Source organism: Lygodium microphyllum, chromosome 16 (genome assembly GCF_053477565.2).
Source record: "Lygodium microphyllum isolate KBCC chromosome 16, Lygodium_microphyllum_v1.1.10, whole genome shotgun sequence".
Classification (NCBI taxonomy): domain Eukaryota; kingdom Viridiplantae; phylum Streptophyta; class Polypodiopsida; order Schizaeales; family Lygodiaceae; genus Lygodium; species Lygodium microphyllum.
Window position 1 is genome coordinate 3,572,444 of NC_141150.1, and position 22,953 is coordinate 3,595,396.

At 46.4% G+C, this 22,953-nt stretch overlaps 1 protein-coding gene across 4 annotated transcripts in view; it reads right to left on the minus strand.

The window, feature by feature from the left end:
• Positions 1–7,076, minus strand: part of LOC148022473 (golgin Putative 1) — a 171,976-nt gene extending 164,900 nt beyond the window's left edge. For 2 of the 4 annotated variants that reach the window (XM_087695442.1, XM_087695441.1), the window contains exon 1: positions 6,712–7,075. In XM_087695442.1, coding sequence (XP_087551568.1) covers positions 6,712–6,739 — 28 coding nt within the window. In that variant the 5' untranslated portion in view covers positions 6,740–7,075. Of the gene's footprint in view, positions 1–6,711 lie in introns of all 4 variants that reach the window. The other 2 variants (XM_087695443.1, XM_087695445.1) reach the window with 2 other exon arrangements.
• Between the last annotated feature and the right edge of the window lie 15,877 nt (positions 7,077–22,953).

Below are 22,953 nucleotides of genomic sequence, written 5' to 3' on the forward strand. Positions count from 1 at the left end.
AAGGTGGCCCTTCGAGGAGGTCACCATCCTTGCGTTTGCTGCAGGCGCCCCCTCCAGAGGCTGCCACGTCATCAACCACCACTTCCTGCTTGCGTTTTCAATCAGGGCGGCCACTCCTACAGCTAGGCGACATTCCTCCAATCTACGTTTTGTTGATCTGGCTGTCGTTCCATCTCCAAGCGGCTCTTCTCCTGCTGGCGACCTGCTCCGAGGCTGCGTTTTGGTGCTGGCGGCTTCTGTCTTGGTGCTATTCATCAGACAACCTTGCGTTTTGCAGCTCCAGGTGTCTATAGGCCTCCCCCGCCTGCGTTTTGGTGATCGGTGACCATACTGCTGGTCATTATTCGGCATCGGCAAAGTTTTCTTTGGTGTTTTGCAGATTGGAAGATGTCTTCTCATCTGTTTACGGGCTTTGATGACTCAGATGACGAGCTTTTGTCTCGACACTCATCTGAACAGGGGCGTGATTTCTATCACGAGGACCATCGTCCGGAGTCTATTCCTCTTTCCCGTCCCCCTTCTATTCATGTATCTCGACGAGCCCCTTCCAGTGGGCCGAAGATGCAGCCTTTGGTACCCCCTGTACATGTACCCATACTTCCTCAGCTGCCCAAAGAGGACCAGTTGGATGGCTCCAACTTTTCTCTATGGTCCTACAAGGTGGAGTGTATCTTGGACTCCTTCGATCTTTGGGAGCTTGTTTCTGTTCCTATTCCCCAGCCTAAGGTGGATCCCGCAGATGGGACATCTATGGATCGTGCAGCCTTATGGGATCGGCTCAATTCTAGAGCCAGATCTTTCCTCTTTCTGAGTTTGCAAGATTCTGTCCTTGTTCATGTTCACAGGTTGAAGACTGCAGCAAACGTGTGGAGAAAGCTCGCGTCTCTCTATCAACAGAAGACGTTTGCCCACCGGATATCTCTCGAAAAGAAGTTACGGATGCTCGCTATTGATGATAGTCCTTCCATGAAGGACCACATCCACAGATTACAAGATATGAGGGATGAGCTTGCATCCCTCGGTCGAACGAGATCTTCTGAAGACAAGGCTATGATTCTCTTGACTCAGCTGCCATCACCTCGGTTTGATGTCTTCTACACCAGCCTTCTTACATCGAGGACCCGTGAGAAGCTTCTATGGGAGGAGCTATCCCCGCTTGTCTTGGAGCATGACAAGCGACTCAGAGAGGTTAGTGCTAGTGGATCCAACTCCACTAGAGCCTTTGTTGCAGGTTCGAGAGGACAGAAGAAGAAGAAGTCAAAGGCTAAAAAGAAGGACAGTTCTTTAGGCTCTGACTCCGATTCAGAGAGACCAAAGTGCCCACACTGTGGGAAAGGGACACATCCCGAGGAGAAATGCTGGAAGAAGTACCCTCACCTTTGTCCGGGAGCGAAGGGTGGATCTACATCGGAGCCTTCTTCTACCTCTACACCAGCTGTTACCCATGAGTCCGTGTTCCTTCATATCCATGCTTTGGAGGAGGATCCTTCTTCCGTGGCTGCAGTGTCTTCTGCGCAGCCTTGGTTAGTGGACAGTGGTGCTTCGAGTCATATGACTCCCCGAGGTGATTTGTTACAGGATCTCCGTCCATCAAAGGGTTTAGTCACTGTTGGTGACATTTTATCGGTGCCTATTAATGGTGTTGGCACATTGCCTTTGTTTACCGACCGACCTTCGAGCTCTTTTTCACAGGCCCTACATGTTCCGGATTTGGGCCTTCCCCTCATCTCAGTTTATGGCCTTACAAGGCTTGGCACACGAGTGATCTTCACCGAGCATGCCATTGTTATTGAGGATTCTTTTACAGGAGCTGTCTTATCTACAGGTTGGCCGGAGAGCGGGCTTTACAGGCTCCATTCCCCTTCTTTGATGTAGGGTCCTCCGCGGCAGTCTATTGCTACACCCGTTCCCACTTGTGCACCTTCTATTCCACAGGTTCCTTCCCATCCCCCACCTTCTCCTCCGGTGGTTCCCTCGTACCCCCCATCCCTTTTAGCGGGGGACGATCTCGGTGATGTGGCTGTGGATTCCCTGGCCCCTAGTGTTTTAGAGGGGGATTCCTAGGATCGTGAGGAGCTCCTTCAGCGGGGGCAATCTACATCGACGGACTTCATCGACATTGGCATTCCTCTTGCCACCCTAGGATCTATTTCCTCTTCGGCCTTCAGCCACATCCAGGATCTGAGAGGGGGTGTTAGCAGTCATGTTTGTCATGCCTTGTCATCTCCTGCCTGTGAGCCTCAGTCTGAGTCAGACGAGGACATTAGGAGCTCTGACATGTCTTTCATATGTTATGATGGGGGAGGCTAGTCACTCTGGACTGGCTATCTTAGGATGTGTATTTCTTTTTGGCCTCTTTTAGTGGGCAGCCACTGGCTGCCCGGCCACTTTTTTGGTCACTGTTGTGGGGCACCCATTTTAGGGCATTTTTAGGGTTTGCACCCATTTTAGGGTTAGGGTTAGGGTTTGTCCTTTTGCCTATTTATAGGCAGCCCCCCTCCCCACTTGATCACTTGTCTTCTTGCAGATTCCGACACTCCTCCCCCGTGGTGGTGCTGCCATCATCATCAGCCTGATCTGGTGCCCTCACTGACGCTGTGGGTTGCGTGCAGGGACTGATTAGTCTCCTTCCGCCTTCCCGTTTGTATTCAGCATTCATTTCAGTCAGTGCAGATTTCTCTTCCTTATTTTCTGTGTTCTCTCTTTCTCTCCCTTCGTGTTCGTATTCCCTCTTCCGCAACGCACTCTCACACTTTTTACTCTCGGTAGGAGAGGTTTTTTCCCCCAGACTTATGGTATTACTTCGTATGTGCTTGTGACACGCTTACGGGCACTTACTGTGTTCGGGTGTGAACACCCCCTACAACCCTAGGGTTTAAGGGTTGCACCTTGTACTTTCAGCTTACACTTTTTCAGTCTATTGCATTGGGTGTCGTGCTTCACTCTCATACTGTCTACTATTCTCTGTGCTGAGCTTCGATCCTGCCTTCCTCCCTCACAGCCTTGCCTAGATCAGCTGCGTTTTGCTGGCAGCCTAAATTCTGGGATCAGCCAGTTTGCATTTTCACCAGTTAGCAGGCTACCCAGCTCCCTACTGCTCATACTGCTCAGATCAGCCTGTCCAAACACTCTACTCTGTGCTTACAGCTACTGATCACTCCCAGCGGCTGCCTCCTCCATTTCACAATCCATTTGAGGTATGACATATGCTTGGAGCTGTCAGAGATTCCTCTTCCAGCTGATCTTTGCCCCAGTCCCACCCAAGAAACAAAGGTTTGAAGTTCATTGTATTCACATTAGAATAGCCTGTTTGATCATTCATTTTCATTATCTTTGAGTTCTCTTCACCTTTGAGTTTTATAGTATTTCATTGTGCTACTATCATACACTTTCAGTTTATCTTCTTTGTTCAAGGATTTCTTTACATGGTATCAAAGCTAGGTACACTCTAAAGATATGTAAGCCTTGATTTGAAAGCTGGACATCAAAGAAAAGTAAGAACGCAACAGGGAAGATGTCTTCAACCAATTCAAAGCAATCACCTTCACAATCAATGACAAGGGCCAAACATGAGCGGTACTATCAACTATCTCCTACAAAACCCATAACGTCCAAAAATCCAACAAATTGGTATGGCCAAACCATTATTTATGAGATTACTCGAGAAGAACACAAATTGATTCTTCGGATGAGGAAAGCCCCTGAACAAAACTCTGACAATACTAATCAACCTCAATCAACAACTTCGGTCTATGTGCACAAACTAGAGGATCTTGACGATTGGGGCCTCATATTGGTTCAGTTCCCCAAATTGGAGGACACACCTAATATGTACCATTCTTCAATCCAATTCCATCTCAATCGGTGAAAGGTAAACAAGTTTCATTTGCTAGTCCTTCTATTGCTTCTTCTATAATGCTGGATATTGGGGTAAGTCGTCATGTGTGCCATCACCTCTGTGGTTTTTATGGTACATCTCATGTTCTTGAGTTAATGATTCCATTCCCCGTTCATTCATTCTTTGAGTTCTTGCATCCTCTCTTCGCTATTCATTCTTCTTAGTGTGTTCAACTATTGTGTTCTTCCACTTCCATTGCTCATCCTCACAAAGGTGACACTAACTCGCAGCAATAACAGCATTAAAACACAGATCCAGCCTCATGCTGATGATGTCAACTGCTTGTTGAAGAGGAATACCTATTCTGGCTTCCGTGCAACAGCTGTATGACGACCACAGACACCTCCAAAGATGGCCACCAGTCTACAGACAAAAAGGATCAGCAAAGGCAGAATGCAGCCTCTGAAACATGATGGTGACTGCTGTAGGCAGGTCGTAAAAGGCTGCTGGGACCAGGCAACAGCCTGCAAAAGAACCAGCATGCAAAAATGCAGGTGTAGATGTGATGTAGACTGCTGTAGATGAAAAACAGGCCTCCAGATGCAAAACAAATGTCGACAGCAGGTCGACAAATGTGGGCAGCTGCTTGGCAGCAGCCAATATGTGATGCCAGCCACTCCAGGATGCTCTGAATGGGCTGCAGCAGCTTCATTGTGATTGCATATACTAGGTGCTTGCAGGAGGAAGGGGCCAGCACTCAAAAAAAAGGGAGGGGGAGAACAAGGAGTGAGACAGCAACTGGTTGAGCATGACCCAGATCAAAACATGCCCTTTTATAGGGAACTTTTGGGCATTCGTCCTACTGTGGAAGTAAAAGTCTATTTCACATGGAAAAAAGCTTTTGGGGCTGATTTAAGAAGTGGTAATTAGGTGCAAATGCATGACAAGCAACTGTTAATGCTAGCTTTAAATTTGGTGACTCAACAACCTCAACTTTGATGAAGATGCTTTTGGTGCTTTTGTGAAAGGATAAAGAGAGATTCCACTACCAATAGGTGGGCATGCGTAAAATGTGAGATGCTAAGGGCAGAAATGTTCACTAGAATGCGGAATACAAGCTTGAGTGAGCCACTTTGGAATTTGAAGATACGCAAGTGGAAGGGGGTTCACATTTTGGTCGGTGTCATAGACATTTGAACCAAGGGAGATGATAGACTAACAATTCGCTTTTCGCTTTACTTACCCAACACTCCTATAGGGATGAGAAAGGCAACAATAAAATCATAAACACAAACAAAAATAAAACGGCAAAATAACAAAAATTGGGAGTTTTGGGGAGTTTCCCGTAACTATGCTCTATGCACAATAATCAAGATGTGAGATAGGCTCTCAAAGCTAGGAGGATGCAAAAGTGGAAGAGAGAGTGAATAGAAATAGGATGAAACCAAAAGTTGATGTGATATATCTGCTTTACGTTCTCTTAGGCTAAGGTATCTAGAGTGTAGAGTCTAGACCTATTGTGATAAGCTCCTAGGGAAATTAAGATCATTCACATGTATTGAGGTTTCTTTACTTAGAGAATCCATGCATCTTATTATTGCATGTGGAAGAGTAGTGGCTAATCTATGTCACTATGCCAAAAAGTTGGCGGCTTGGACAGTTGTGACCAAATGGAACTCAACACTTTTTATAACACTCACTCAGCGACATTTTGAGGACAACATGGAGCTAGGATACCAACTGAAGTAGAAAAGGGTGCCTACTAAAGCACAATCAACGAAGGGTCAACAGCAAGCAGTTCCCTGCAGATCATTGCTCCACAAAGGATTGGGTTGTCCCAAGTGCAACCAACAGGTCATAAGATAGACAGGTTTGTATCTATTCATCTATTCCCAGAAAGAGACCCCTCTCAAATGGAAAAGTGGTGAGGTCCATATTTGAATTCTAGAAACTAGTTGACTAAGCCTGCTCTGTGGTAAAGCTTTGGTGAAGACATAACAATGTTTCTTGGGTAGGTACATAGCCAAGGATCGACATTACCTACTTGATGTGCTCCTAGCTAAGGTGATAGTGATCATGATGTGCTTGGTCCTCAAACAGAAGATCGGGTTCACTCTTGGTATACAACGTGATAAGCTGCTGCTGAGGATAGCCAACTCCTCCAAAAGCTATCTCAAGAAAAGAATCCATAATATAGCTCATAGATGATACTAAGCCCTTGCAGGAATTGCAATCATGGGCTGGTTTTGACAAAACCTATATATAAAGCCAAAGCTCCATGAAGCTCAATCTTTACTATCCCATGTGCATTTTCATTTTGATTATTTTATTTTCCCCATCTCCCATATCTATGGCATATAGTGAGGCTCGAGCTCTAAAAGCATCATAATAGGAATGCTTACCACAGCTAAGTTGTCTATTCAAGCATAAAGCTAGAAGTGAGGTCATTAAGAGCCCAAGGTTGCTGAATAAGGCCAGATACTTATTACTACAAAAGCAACCTGCCATGGCTGACAATGATGCGCAAATTACATCCCGATTCCCACTTCTCGAGTGTTTGTTCAACTGCTGTTTTGGGCAATCCTAGCTGCACTTCCACCAGAGACTTGCATGTCTTTGATGCCCAATGGAGAGATCCTGATAATTGATGGTAATGCATTTGCATTATCGTCATGAGAGTATAAATTATGCGATCTATCGCCATGCCATTCGAAAGAAAGGCCTGCACATGTTAGCGTGCCGTGCGATCTCAAAAGACAAAGACAGACGCCCCGCCCCCCTCCCCCCGGATCAACCAAACCCATTCAAAATGTTTCTATCAGAACCCTGCAATAATTACCCCTGGAACCGTCTTCATAAATGATCGATCTTACCTTCGGCGGCCCGGAACCAAGACGCCATTATACGGCATGAATTGGAGCTGCAGAGGCGAGCTTGTCAATGGCCGATTGCTCCTCTTTTGTTTTCCTCCTCCTTTTTTCGCCCTCTTTTTCTCTATTTCTCTTTTTGAGTCTCAGGCGAGATCCAAATCCTGGAGCTCGGATGGCTTCCTTAGCTTGACATTTCTTTTAATTGCACAACAATGACATGACATTTGCTATTGACAGAAAATTTGTACATAAGCATCAAGTCATGCAGCGGGTTGGTATCCCAAAACAGTCGGCCACAAGCCCTCTTAAACATCCTATGGCTGACTTTGTATCCATAGCTTTACCTCCCTAGTGATGTAAGTAAGGCTACATAAAGCTTTTTGCCTAGATAAGACACACATACCTACAATGATAAGACACACACCCCAACATCCACAAGTGGGAGCCTCCTCCCTCCATATATTAGCCAAGAGAGTGAGCAAGAGCCGTGTAGACATTCTCAACGCACAAATAGGATCTTGCAAGCCGAATGAATAGTGGAGCTTGGTCGCACTACAATTCTTCTCCTCGATCACCTTACCAAGGAGGAGGATAGATCAAGTGTTCGAGTGGGCAAGAGCTCAGACCTTCACAAATATAGCATGTAAACATAGATGTCCAACCAAGTAATACACCCAACAAGACTTGAACCCACAACCTTGCAACTATGAACCCAAGTGCCAATCACTATGCCATCACCTTTAGGAAAAAGCTACATTAGCCTTCCACCATCTCTTTAATCAAAGCCACTTTATTTCTATTCATCCATAAATGTTGAATAACAACTACCTTGAAAAGATTCTAAACTTTCAAAGTTTCTTCATCTAGAGATCCTCCATCCCCAAAAAGTGCATTGTTGAATCCAACGTGTGCATTGAATCCCCGTCATATGATCCTAGGTCTTCATAAGATTCCAAAGGCTTCTTACAGTCAAGCAAAACCACTGGTGGATGTGAGGCATGATTTCTTTTAGCCTTAAATACAAAGGACACCATGGAGAGGCTTGCATGAACTTGACAAAATTGTGCATGTTTGAAGCTACTTTCCGTAATAATGACTTGAGTTTAGCAAAGGGAGTGCTCTCCTATGCCTCTCTCATCCTTCACTTCCAAGTTCCCCATTTAGTCCAAGGGATATAGGCACTTGCATTCTTCACTAATTTTTATGAAGATGTCACATTTTCTTCTATCAAAGTCCTTCTTACCTTTAGCACTACAAGGCAAGTTTCCTCTTAGCGTAACCAAAGATCTCAAAGGTAGGTTCAAAGCTTGCAAGAAGTGAAGTGGGCCAATGTTCCACTTTCACTTGTAACCTAGTAGCCAACTAGTGGATTCGTAGAGGTAGTGCTTGCATAGCAAACTAGTGGATTCACAAAGTCGATGGTTGCAATAAAGGATCAGAAGGCATCCAATGCTTTGCCAAAAAGGGTATTCTTATGTTGAACTCGTTTGGAAGGGCAGTTTTCATTACTCCTTTTTAGTTATAACTAGTGGTCCATTGTTGTGCATATGTAGGTTTTATGAGCATGTGTGTATGCACACATGAGATTTCTCCTTTGGTGTGCATACATAGGTTTTAAGAGCACAAGTGTGTAGACACATAAGAGTTACACTTTGATGTAGGTATGGGACATGTAAGTACCATCAAGTTGGGTGATGTAGACCTATGTGTGTCATGTTTGGGAGTCCTTGACTACTTTGATCGAGTATTTAACCATGTTGGGTGTGCATATGTGTAATTGTAAAGAGTATAAGCATCATGTTTGTATATGTTACGGTTGTCCAAGTTTGTGATTTATCATGAATGTGGATATAACAACTTCGGGTAGATGCAAATGATGTGGACTATTCAATTATGCTATTTGTATTTCTCCTATTAGACCAATACTTGCATTCTGGTATTTCCCTATCAATAAGAAGAACTTTATAGTCTTTGGAAAATGCAATGAAAATTAGTGTTAAGTCATTGAAGTATGAACAATCAATTTTCAATTGTTAGTTTAAAATATCAATTGATAAAGGTGAAACTTAAACATAATTTGCAATTTAGACATTAGAAGTGGTACTTATCTCAATATCTCACTTTTGAGTGTTAGATTAGTGTCATTGTCATTGTCAGTCTAATACACAAGATTGTCTTTATGAGTCCAAGCTTCCATCTCGGAACCTAATTCACTCGTGTAACAATTGTCTACTCATTGTCCATGTCAACACGAATTTAGTCTTCACCTTCCAACCTCCATAGCTCCTACCGTGCTCTAGATCCAACATTTTCACATACATGTTCAAGATCAAATAGCAAAGCAGTTTCAAACTGCTAAAGAACTAGAGGAAATAGCCAAGAAAGCTATCATTAATGTAGAGACACAATTTGAACATACAATGTGGCACTTATCCCATATTATAGAATATGAAGTGGAAGAAGTGGATTTGGGTTTTGTTAATGTCTCTAAACCTATTAAGGTTAGTATTTTTGTTGATCCTGAATTTAAGAAAAAGCTACTAGCATTGTGCAAGGAATTTGCAAATATTTTTGCTTGGGAGTCTACCGATATATGCGAGCCTTTGACCCTTAGATTTATTAGCATTGGATTGATTCACAAAAGGATGATGTTACCATGTTCCCGACCACGTTGCTGCAGCACAGAGGAGTGGAAACTGGGAAGAAGGAAAAAGAGAAAAAAAGGCGCAAGAGCAAAAAAGGCGCCTTGACTGGCAACCAATCCCTGAAAATTTCAAATATTCGGACATGACCCTCAAGAGGCCTCGGTGTTGGGCCACGGCAATAAAAGAGGAAAAGGCGCACCATTAAAATATGGGAGCGCCCCCAAATCTGTGTAAAAGAGTGCCAGGCTCGCTCCTGTGCAAAGTGTATGCATTAGTGGGAATAGGATAAATTAGAATGGTGGGAAATGGGAAAGAGGACCTAGGCTACGGCCGGCCATGTAAAAAAGGAAAAGGGGATGACCACCCGAAAGGGATTTAGGGTTTTGTATATAAAGTTGAAAAATGAATGAGAAGCTCATTCTTTGGTGTGTGGCAAAAGGAGTCCTCTTCTTCTTCTCTCCTTCTCTCCTTCTTGCTTGTGTGTGCTCTTGAGAGAGGGAGGGTGAGAGTGTGAGGGAGTGAGTGTGTGTGAGGGTGAGGGATCAAGAGGGTGAAGCTCTTCACCATCTCCTCTTCTCTTCCCTTCTCTTCTCTTGCGCACGCGGCTATGGAGGATGGAGCTTGGAGATGGAGGAGGCTTGAGGATGCTTGCGCTAACATCTAAGATCGTGGAGCTACCGGAGTGCAAGAGAGAGGAGGGTACTTGATCGAGCATCAAGGTAAGCTCACTACACTCGTAGGATCGACGGCGCATCGGCTAGGTGAGAGATAGCCATTAGAGCTCGCTTGAAACGCTTGAAAGGATAAGCGGTCCGTGGGTCTTGGCGGTTGAGCGAAAGCTCCCACATTTTGGTTCCGTTGCTGGGACCAACGGATTCAAGCTTGAGCACTTGCGCGCCTCACATCGAGCATCGAAGTAGGGTATTCATCCCCGAAACGGAGCTTGAGATAGGTAGGAAGTTGGGTGCTTTTAATCTTCGGAACAAGTAAGTATTTTGGATATTTTGGTTGTTTGATGATTGGAAACCATGGAGAATCTATTCCAGTTTTTTGCCTTCGATTTTTGTTGCATTTAGCGTAGGTTAGAGCTAGGAGATCGAACCGGAAAGGGTAGGGTTCACTGTTTCGAAACAGGGGAAAAACAGGGAAAAAGTCATGCAAATGCGCAAAATGCTTGCTAGTGAGGACTAAGATCGACAAGAGAGGGATCAGGGGTGTCAACGCCACAGCTGGGAGGGCATATAAGAACCGGGAGGCCAAAAGAGAACTCATTTGTGCCATTTTAGTGTGAGAGAAAGAGAGAGAGAGAGAGCTAGAAAGCCCCAATCCGTGTGATTCGATCGCAGTACCGACGCACTCACTGATCCATTCAGGTATATGAATCCCTCCCTCAAACCCCCCAGATGGTATCTGGAGGTTTGTGCTTGTAATGGTTGAGTAAATCATAAGAACTGGGCAAGATCGGCATCGTGCTGTTTCCGTTGCGCCGCTTTCGGCCCATCCGAGCTATTGCTTTTGGGCCGAGGCCCAGAATCGGCCTTCGGCCTCTTGCCATTCGGCCACTCGGCCGAAACCCTAGGCCAAAATCAGAACTCGGCCACACCTGGGATTCGACCCTCGGCCAACTGCGGTTCGACCTGTCCGAATCGGTCAAACCGGCCATTCAGCCCGTCCGAGTAAAAATCGTTCAAGCCAGATTTGGAGATTCGGCCCTTGACCCCATGCCATTCGGCCCATCCGAGTGACCCACTCGGACCCTACAATTCGGACCACTTGGTCCGAATGCAGCTTTTTGTCAAAGCTGTCAGAAATTTGACCCGGCCGGCAAACGCGCATTAGCACAACTTGTCGAAACCCTTTGGGCGTTCAGAACTTGATTCTGGCACCCGGGATAAGAGAAATTGTAGTACACAGCCGCTTAGCGGTGGGTGGTAGACAGTTGAGGGATCCACGGACTAGAACGCAAGCCGCTGAACCACGAAGACCTGATCGATCAGAAGTGAACAAGGAAACAAACAAGGAATCCTAAACCCTGACTAAACGGTCGAAAAATGGACCTACAAGCCTATCAGGCTAGAAACGAGCGAGAGTGAGTGGGGCGTCGAGGAATTGCTTGCTACACTCACATTGAATTTTGCACTTGAAGTACACTTAAGGAAACGGAAAGCTTGATTGGGCATAAGTACACGAGGAACAACACACTCACCGAGTGGCGGTAAATTAAGAATTGTGTTTAGTAATTAAGGGAACTCACTCAGATAAATCGCTCAAGGAACCCACCAATAGGAGAGGACCCAGGACGTAGACAGACACGCAAAGCATAGAAGAGAACCAAGCAAGGAGCGCCAACAACAAGGACCTACCACGACTAGTTAACCTGATTGACAGCGCAGCGAGGCGCAAGAATCTGACCATAACGGAGGAAGGCTCAGACCATCAGTTTACCGAGGAGCTTGGTGTGAGCGCATTCCCAGATGCTATACAGCAGATGGTGAGCAGTTACGATGTGCATGCCTGGTACAAGCACCGTGGCAGAACAACAGATGCAATCATTGCAAACCTAGAGGAGGAGAGAAGGCTAGCCGAGTATAATAAGGATCAACAAGCCAGGAGCCTAAGGCAAATCATGGAGCTGCATGAGGTGCAACGAGTGCTAAACTTGGCTGGCCGGAACCGAACGGACTAGGAAAGAGCACTAGAGGGAGACCTGACGTTGAGCGAGCTCCTCATGAAACGGCTGCTCGATAACACCGCAATAGAGCAGAGTACCACTCCACTAGCGACGTCGTTGCTTTGCAGGGTTAGGGGCAAACCAGGGCTCAAAGAGCCAGGCCAAAATACCGATTGTTGCCAAGCAACTCGACAAGTACCAGCCACATGACGATCCGTACAGCTTTGTCGAGCAGTTTGAGCAAGTCTGCGAAGCCAATGGCCTCAACGACCAGACTCAACGTTCGCAAGCATTCGGACTTTGCTTAAGCAATAAGGGTAGGACGTAGTATACAAGCCTGGATGCCATAGAACGAGCCAACTTCAATAACCTCAAGGATCTCTTCGTTAAGAGGTTTGCCGAGCTTGGATACTCCGACAACCTGCTAGTACGCTTGATGAACGTCAAACAGAAGGAGAAGGAGGGCATCCGCGACTATGTGACCCACGTGAGAAGCCTCTTTAAAAGAATCCCCTTAGGCGAGCGACCGACTGACAGGGCAGTATCGACTGTATTCATTAGCGGAATTCGAGATGAGGAGTTATATAAGGCACTGGCAGGCAACTCAAGCTTGCAGCGAGACGTGGTGGCTAGGGTTTTTAAGGAAGCCATCAGAGTTGATGATCAGCTGAAAGAGCGGAGTTTCAGGAGCTCAAATCTAGAAGAAACCAACCCGCGGAGTTTGGAGAGAACGCCAGCCTCTGGTGAGCGGTCGAACCCATCACCCCAAGATAAGGGGAAAGCCACCGAGACAGACCAAGGCCTGGTGGAGGTCAAGATGGAATTAACCAAGATACAGGACATGCTGAGACGACCAACGCGCCCACACATCCAATGCGTGTACTGTGGAGGAAACCACTTGCCGGCCGAGTGTCAAAACCCTAGGTCAAGACCTTGCGCCAACTGCAGGAGATTCGGCCACGATGCCGCACAATGCAGACTACCAAGAAGGTTTCCATACTCGCAACCCTACGGCCAGCCTTATCTAGCTAACAGGCCACATCCATTCTTCGGAAGGGGAGCCCCATTGGCTCTACCCGCGCCTAACGATATGAAACCCGCAATCCTAGAATGGACATAAATCCCACCGGCATTCCTAGACCGCCTGGTCCTTATGTGACCCACGCACCAAGCGACGCTCCAATTCATTACGTAGAGGAGCCAAATGATGAAGATATACCCTTACGTCTCTCATGAAGACGAGGGTAATGCGGTCCTCATGGATTATCGACTCGTGCCGGTGATAGCGTTGGGAAGAGGACGGGGTAGAGGCCTAGGAGGGCAGCCACAGGATCCAGTCACTTGTTGGACTTGCGGACACCCCGGTCATGTCTCATCACGTTGCCCTGAAAGAGAGCAGCAAAACAGGGACAAGGCTGATCAAAGGTGCGCAGAGTGCGGAATCACCCATCTTTTCGTTGATTGCCCAAAGCGGAAGCTGTCCTCTAGCGCAGCTAATTTGCCATCCGTCCCATTAGGGCTGTTTGGTGTCGAAAACCCCGATGGGGAGGCCACACCTATTCCCTTACGAGTTATGACCCGAGCCCAAACCAAGCAAGTCGGCATCTCTCTGCCAGGACCTAGCAACCTGGACGCAGCCTGGAAGAAAAGCCGCAGGCGGAAAAAGAAGAGGTCGGACGCTAAGGTCGCATTGAAGACCGAGAGTGCTACGACTCTAACGCTTCCCTTTTCGGCTGTCTTAGTAGCCTTGGCTGTCTTAGAGACTTCAGCCCCTAAGACAGCCGAAAAGGGAAGCGTTAAGATAGCGGAATACCCGCACCCCAAGCGACAATTGGAGGCCATAGAAAAGGTGAAGGAATGGGTGAGGGAGGCTCAATAGCACCTCAAAGATGCGGAACTCATCACAGAGGACGAGATCGATGATTTCTCCAGCATAAGCACGCCAATGTCACCGCCTCAACCTAAGTCGGCCGAGGCTACTATGCCACAAACAGTGCCACTAAGACCAAGCCTAGACGCAACAGAGCCGCAGATCAACCGCGGCCGTTGGCCCGGAAAGTCTAGGTTAAAGGAGGGACGAGTATTTAGCAATCTCCTGACCACACTAGTGACCACCCCTGTAACATTTGGCCTGGGAGATCTGCTTAAGCAGCACCCTGCCCTATGGCAAGACCTTAGGCAGTGGGTTGAGGGCCCACAAGAGCAGGTCACGGTAGACCCTCAAGTCCAGGATGCAGAAACACAATTGCCCAGCCTCACACTGCACTCTGTACCTAAATCTTTGCATGTCAACGCCTTTTGGAAAGGTTCTGAGATGCACGCAGTTTTGCCGGTCCTAGCCCTGGGTGACGCAACAAGGAAGGGAATCATAGACACGGGAGCTGGGGTTAGTGTGCTTAGCCACGTAGTGCTGCAAACTTGGGGAAACCCGCCTGTTGAAGCTGCTAGGTTTAACGTCACGCTAGCAAACGGTATGAGAGTGAAACCATTCGAGGTCCTGAAAAATTGGCCAGTGAAGATCGCAGGAGTCCAGTTCTGCATTCACTTTATAGTCATGAAGGGAGTGGACTACGATGTCCTATTAGGCTGACCCTGGATGCGCAACGCTAGAGTTATCAAAGACTGGGGTAACGGCTTGATCTTCCTTGGCAATAGAACTAACGCCGTACGAATAGAAATGGACACTTGGAAGACCTCACCAGTCGACCTAGACGCCATCTTTGCTATGCTCAAAGGGAACACTCAGGTCAGGAAGCCCTATGAGTCCTTGACCAAGTATATCCCATACCCAGAGGATGAGTGGGATTGGATGCACATCCTCGCTACAATTGACATGTCGTTCTCCGACCAGGAGGCATACGAGCAAGCCATCAAAACAGTCGGCAAGGCAAACGGAACACTTCCTACGCCACTCTACATGATGGCAGCAAGCCCCCATGGAGGGCTTGAGCCTATTACCTTCCAAGTGCCTTCCAAAAAAAGGGAACTCCAGGGAATACTTGAGTTCTTAACGAACCGGCTAGCAGGCAACTCAGCCGCCAACTTCAAGCCGCTCCAGGACCTCTTGGAGGAGTCCGAGTGGAAGTGGACTAGGGTGCACGAGCTAAACCTCAGGTATAACTGGGCCTTGGTCCCCGGCCAACGAGACGAGGCAGAGCAAGCCTTGGGAGACGATGAGCAGTCGAGCGATAAAGATTCTAGTGATGAATACGAAGACTGCCAATCCTTCGGTGATGAAAGCGAGGGTGAAGTGGATACCATAGAGTACGACACTGAAGGATGAGAAATTGAGCAGATACGGGCAGACGCCAAGCCGCAGAAAAAACAAGCCATTAGAATGGACCAAGGAGTCATGTGTATGAAATGTGATCGTGCTTGGTTGGAATGCATAGGAGCCGTAGACCTTTTGCTAGCCGGCCTAGCCCAACCAGGAACGACATCAATGCTTAGAACCGAATTGCCATCTGAACTGCGGCCACCAGGGGAGACCACCTCTTCTAGTGAAAATGGAGGGATTAACTCTGAATCGGAAGTTACTTCTGATAGCGACCCAGAAATCCCTAGGCCATCCATGACCAAATGCACCAAGGGGGACTTACTTGTCCACCTGAGGCGCAGACGGTTGCGGCAGGATGAGGCAAAGCGTCCCAAGGATGCACGATCAGAGGAACAAAGGAAGCCGCAAGACCTCCCTAAACGCTTCACTAAATTCAAAAAAGGGGATAGGGTAGTGGTTCTGCTAGGTGCCAAGCGCCAAGGGCAAACAAGCGAACCAATCAAAGGGCCAGCCAAGGTCAAGGAGGTAAACCTAGCCCTGGAAGGGGAAGTACCCCGACCGGTGTTCATTGCCGAGGACTTGACTACTGAAGAAGAGTTCAGTCTTGTCGCTCTTTTGCGGGAATACATAGACGTATTTGCTTGGTCCTTAGATGAGCTACGAGGGGTAGATCCGAGTGTTGTGACTCACAACATACCCATGACGTCGGATGCAACACCGGTCAAGCAGCGACCGTACCCCATGAATCCAAAGCACGCTCATGTTGTCAAGGAGGAATTCGACAAGCTGATCAGAGCTGGATTCATTTACGAAATTGAGCACACAGACTGGGTGTCACCCATAGTCATTGTGATGAAGAAAAACGGCAAGATTCGAGTGTGCGTCAATTACAAGAAGGTGAACGCTGCTACAAAGAGAGACAACTACCCCTTGCCATACACCGAGCACATGCTTGAGAGAGTGGCAGGTAAGGAAGCCTACAATCTCCTGGATGGCTTCTCGGGGTACAAGCAGGTGCAAGTGCATCCTGCAGACAGGCACAAGACCGCCTTTGCCATTGAGTGGGGTGTCTTTGCGTACGTAGTCATGCCCTTTGGGTTAACCAATGCCCCCGCCACCTTTCAACGCCTTATGTGCACCATATTCAAGGACATACTTCGCAAGGAGTCGGAGGTCTTTGCTGATGACCTGTGTGTCCATTCGACCTGGATTGAACATCTAGACAAACTCCGCACGGTCTTTGAATGGTGTTGCTTATATCGCCTCTCCCTGAACCCCTTGAAATGTCAGTTTTGGGTGAAGCACGGATGCATCTTAGGGCACGTGGTGTCGAAGAATGGCATTGCCACGGACTTCTCGAAGGTCAGGGTTATCATTGACCTTCCACCCCCAAGTAATTACAAGGGAGTTCAATGATTCTTAGGTCACATAGGATACTATCGGTGGTTTGTACTGAACTACGTGATCGCTAAGCCATTGTACAAGCTACTAATCGTCTTCGAGTGGACCGAAGCATGCCAACGGGCGTACGAACAATTGAAAAAGGCTCTAATGATGGCACCGATTCTACGAGCCCCGGACTGGACCACTACCTTCCACGTACACATTGACGCCTCTAAGTTTGCCGTAGGAGTAGTGTTGTGCCAACCGGGTGAGCATAACTTGGACTACTCGGTGAGCTTCGCTAGCAGACAACTCACTAAGACGAAGATGAATTATTCAACAACAGAAAGGGAGGAACTAGCCATGGTGTTTGCCATGAAGAAATTCCGGCACTATCTATTGGCCACACCTTTCATTTTCTTCGTGGACCATCAAGCCCTGCTCTACTTGGTAAACAAACCTTGTGCTACAGGACGGATAGCTCGATGGCTCCTCTTGCTCCTAGAGTTCGATTTCTCCGTGGTGGTACGAAAGGGAAAACAACATTACATGGCTGATCACATGTCCCGTATACCCACAGGAGAAGCAGTTGGACAAGGCATCATTGACGAGTTACCTAACGCCCACTTATTCCACCTGTCCAGAGAGAGAGACCTATTTAAGGCTGATCTGACGCCATACTGGGCAGATGACATAGTCCAAGTGCTCGAGCACGGACTACCTGAGCGACCAATAGAAAAGGCACGACTTAGGCGCTTGATATTGAAGCTCCAGCCCTACCAGCTGATTGCAGGCCAACTCTATAGGTTGGGGCAAGACGGATTGCTACGAAGGTGTGTGTGTGAACATGAGATCCATGATGTGCTCTCAGAAGCGCACAGCGGCATTGCAGATGGACACTTTAGCAGAGACACGACAACATGGAAGGTGCTGCAGTCCCAACTATGGTGGCCCACACTTTTCCGCGATGCCAAGCGATTTGTCAAGCATTATGATGAGTGCCAGCGGGCAAACGTTCCGATTCATAAGGATCAAATGGAGTTAACCCCAATTATTGCTCGCCAACCCTTCGAAAAATGGGGAATTGACTTCATAGGACCAATAAGCCCCGCAGCGCAGTACTCGCAAGCCAAGTACATCGTAGTGGCCACGGATTACCTCAAGAAATGGGCAGAGGCAAGAGCAACACAAAAAAACGATGCTAGAATGACTGCCAAGTTCTTATGGGAGCAAGTGATCTCGTGCTTCGGTTGCCCCATTGAACTGGTTAGCATCCAAGGCACACACTTCATCAACGAAGTGATAGCACATCTCCTATCCACCTTTCTTATCATCCATCGCAAATCCTCGCCATACTACCCTCAAGCTAATGGCCACGCAGAATCGACTAACAAAATTCTTATTAACATCTTGACTAAGGTGGTCTCAGCCTCGAGAAGCAACTAGGACAACAAGTTGATGGCAGCCTTGTGGGCCTACCGCACAGCTTATAAAATAGCCGTCGATCAAACCCCCTTTAGGCTGACCTATGGCATTGAAGCAATTCTATCGGTAGAATTCTTTGTTCCTAGCCTGAGAATAGCACTCCAAGAACGATGGGAAGAGAAGGAAGCATGGACGCAACGCCTGACCGAGCTAGAACGCCTGTCCGAGACTCGTCTTCTAGCCACCCATGCGCTCATCTGCGAGAATGCTCGACGAAAGATGTGGTTTGACAAGCATGTCAAGCAGCGAGACTTCGAACAAGGAGATCTTGTTCTGCTATACTTAGTGAAAGGACACAAACAGAAGATGAAGTTCCGAGGACTAGGCCCTTTTAGGGTACGCATGATTGGTAGAACTGGGAATGTTGAGTTGGAGACACTTGACGGTGAAGGAGTAGGCTTTTTTAATGACAGCCGCGTGAAGAAGTACTATCCTCCTTCCCATCCATTACATGAGCCACCCATGCTAGTGTCAAGATTGTGGGAGAGAAGGAAGGAGTCTCGCTTGAAGCTTTCTTGCTTGCACAATGGGGGAAGACACACAAGGGTGGAGGCTGAAAACAATTTTCCTCTTCTTAGTTGTGTAAGCCAAAAGAACTCTAGTACAAAGAAATAGAAGAACCCTAGATATGGGTCTCAAACCAAACTCAACTAACTAAGGTGGCATACTAACTGAGCTACGAACTAGAGTAGATAAGGATAGCTATCATGTAGCTATTATTCAGGGGCGGTGTACCAACCGCATCTGCAACTGACAAGTCGGTGACATAAATACACAACGGTCACCCTGGCGTATCACGAGTGGAGCTCGATATCTCAACACTCCCCCTCGAGCTCAATCCCAATTCCTGCACACCAAGCAGGTCTCTGAACTTGCGCAACTTCTCTGCGCCCAATGCCTTCGTGAATATGTCAGCTACCTGATCCTCTGTGCTGACATAAACTAGATCAATAAGACCTAGTAAAACCCTCTCTCGCACATAGTGATAATGCACCTCAATGTGCTTTGTTCTAGCATGATAGACTGGGTTATTTGCCAAGTGTATACTACTCATGTTGTCACAATAAATGACAACTGGCCCATCTGTAGACTGATGCATATCATAAAGTAGCTTATGCAACCAAGCTACCTCACATGCAGCCATTGCTGCACCCCTGTACTCAGCCTCTGTGCTCGACAAGGCAACTGTAGGCTGTTTCTTGCTGCTCCAAGTGACTGCAGCACTCCTAAAAGAGAACACATATCCACTGGTAGATCGTCTATCAGAAATACTACCAGCCCAATCAGCATCAGTGTATCCATGCAACTGTATCTGAACCCCAGTCTCATAAAATAGTCCATATTGCAATGTGGACTTCACATACCTGAGTATGTGTCTAGCTGCATCCAAATGTGGTTTCCTTGGAGCCTGCATAAACTGACTTACCAATCCAACAGCATAGCTCAAATCTGGCCTGGTAATAGTCATATAAATCAAACTTCCTACTATGCGTCTGTACATAGTAGGGTCTTCTAGAAGCTCACCTGCATCTATGCTCAGCTTCACATTCTGCTCCAAAGGAACTAAAATAGGCTTACAGCCTGTCATCCCATATTTGGACAGCATGTCCAATCCATACTGCCTCTGCAAGAGCTGTATCCCACTTGGTGATCTAATCACCTCAATGCCCAAGAAATAACGCAGCTCTCCCAAATCCTTCATCTCAAACTTCTGCTTCAATAGCATTTTCACATGAAGGATATCTTCATCACTGTCACCTATCATAATCAAATCATCAACATAAATGACAAGTAGCATAATACCTTTCTCTGTTTTTCTCACATAAAGTGAGAAATCTGCCTTGGAAATCTGAAAGCCAATAGTGACAAGATACTGTCCTATCTTGTCAGACCATGCTCTAGGTGCTTGCTTCAAGCCATACAAGGCTTTCTTCAACCTGCAAACAAACTCAGGATGAACAGCATGCACATAACCTGGTGGCTGCTCCATATAGACCTCTTCTTGCAAATCACCATGCAAGAAGGCATTCTTTGCATCCATCTGATGTAAAGACCATCCCTTTGATGCAGCCATAGCAATGACTGCTCTTACAGTTGCCATCCTTGCAACTGGATTGAATGTTTCTTCATAGTCAATGCCATATGTTTGTGCATACCCCTTGACTACTAATCTTGCCTTGTATCTGTTCACAGAACCATCTGCATTGTGCTTCACCTTATAAACCCACTTACAGCCAATTGCATTCTTACCTTTAGGCAAAGGTACTAACTCCCATGTAGCATTTGCTTCCAAGGCATCCATTTCTTCATCCATGGCTTTCTCCCATTTTTCTTTTCCCATGGCTTGCTCAAAAGATGTGGGTTCTGGTTCCTGTATCACTTTGACCATATATGCATAGTGAATGGCTGTAAATCCATCATATTTCAGCCTATCCACAGGATATCTAGTTCTCGTAGACCTGCGCAAAGTAGGTTCACTCCCAGGTGCTCTCAAAACATCCCTGGTCTTCCTTACTCCAGGTGTAACAATAGAAGGAATACCCAACTCATCATCAATGCTCTGTTCTGAGCCACTGGATTCACCATCCACATAAGAGTGACTTGCATTCACATCAAACATGGGCTGATCAACCTTCTCTTTTCCTTTTCGTGATACCTGCATACCACTATCTGCATTACTTTGAGAAGATTCTCCTGATCTCAATCTGCCTGTCCATGGCGAAGAATATGAACCACTGCTAGAGGACGCTCCAGGTCCACTAATATTTTGTGACTGCTGCTGTGAGTTTTGTGCAGCATTACCATTCTGTGCATCTACATCATCAATCACATTTACTGGTTTATACCAGCTGCTCATCTCATAAAAAACAACATCTCTGCTCACTGTAAACTTACGAGTAGAAGGGTTATAGCATCTATACCCTTTTTGCTGCAAAGAGTAACCAATAAAGATGCACTTCTCAGCTTTTGGATCCAACTTGGATCTCAACTCATCTGGCACATGTACATAGGCAATGCAACAAAAAATTTTCAAATGAGAAATATCCGGTTTCCTACCAGTATACCTCTCCTCTGGAGTCATTCCATGTATTGCTGCAGTGGGAGTCCTGTTCATTATGTAGACTGATGTAGCAACTGCTTCAGCCCAATAAAAATTTGGCAAGTCTTTTTCATCGAGCATGGCACGAGATACCTCTCCAATATGCTTGTTTTTCCTTTCTGCAATTCCATTTTGTTGTGGGGTATAACTGCATGAATATTGCTGCTTTATGCCATGCTCCTGCAAGAACTTTGCAAACTCATTTGAGAGGTACTCTCCCCCTCCATCTGACCTTAGGCATTTTATTTGCAGACCTGTTTCTTTTTCAGCCATAGCTTTAAGGGTTTTGAAATGCCCAAAAACTTCACTTTTCTTTTTCATAAAATACATCCAAACTTTTCTGCTATAGTCATCAATAAAAGTGACAAAATAATGATAGCCTCCAAGAGATGCAGCTTTAGTACTCCACACATCAGAGTGGATTAATTCCAATGGCTTCTCACTCTCTTGAACATGTCTAGGAAATGGTTTCCTTGCCTGTTTTCCAAACTGACAGGCTTCACATACCTTATGCATTTCTGCAACCTTGAATTTTGGCAATCCTGCAACAATATTTTGGGCCTGCATTGATTTAAGTCACTGTACATTAACATGACCAATGCGTTTATGCCAGATATCAATATCTGCAACTACACCGGTCCCATGTGTAAACATTGCTGCACTCAATTCAGACATGTCTGCATCCAACGTAAACATTCTGCCCTTCTTCTTTCCTTTTGCTATCAAGCGACCTTTATTTTTCATATCCTCAACAAAGCATCCATGAGGATTAAATCTGACCTGCAAGCCCTGCTCAACCATTTGACCGACAGAAACCAGATTCTTGGTGATATTCGGGACATGAAATACATCAGACAGGTATTTCTTTTTCCCATCCTGCATAGACAATGGAATTTTTCCAATCTGCACAATAGGATGTGCAGTATCATCACCAGTCTCCACAAATCCTGGTTTTTCCATTTTCCTTGCATCCTCCATCCATTTTGCATGACCTGTCATGTGGTTTGATGCACCTGAGTCAACATACCATACATCATTGCTTTCTTCTACACTTGTCACAGAATTGTTCATGTGCTGCACCATGAACAAATGCTCATTTCTGTCATCACCCTGTCTGCTAGAAGATGCATAATTCCCTTGTTGCAGTTTTCCATTCATGATGTCATTCTGCTTTTTATAGCAGTCTTTAGCCATATGACCCATTTTACCACAGTAGTAGCATTCAACATTACTGTTTGCATTTTGACCTCTTTGCCATCCACCACGACCTCTTTGGCTCCCCCTGCCTCTAGAGTTACCACGTCCTCCTCCATAGGACTGGTTTTCTTGAGTTTGCTGCATATTCTGATTTCTACCACAGCCTCCAAATCGGCCTCCTCTACCTCTGCCTCTACCTCTTCCAGCATTTGAGTAGAAGACAGCTTCTTTTGAAGTTCCTCCTGAAGAAGATGCACCACCATTTCTCTGTTCCTCAGAAATTAGAAGAGCAATCAACTCCTCAAAATCAGGAAATCTTTCACGAACTGAAATGGATGTCCGAAACTGTGCATAATCCTTTCCTAGACCATTCAAGGTCACAGAAACTAAATCATCATCTTCCACTGGTGACCCAATGGAAGCAAGTGCATCTGCAATCTTCTTCACCTTCATGTGGTAGTCGTTGATGCTCATATTTTCTCTTTGC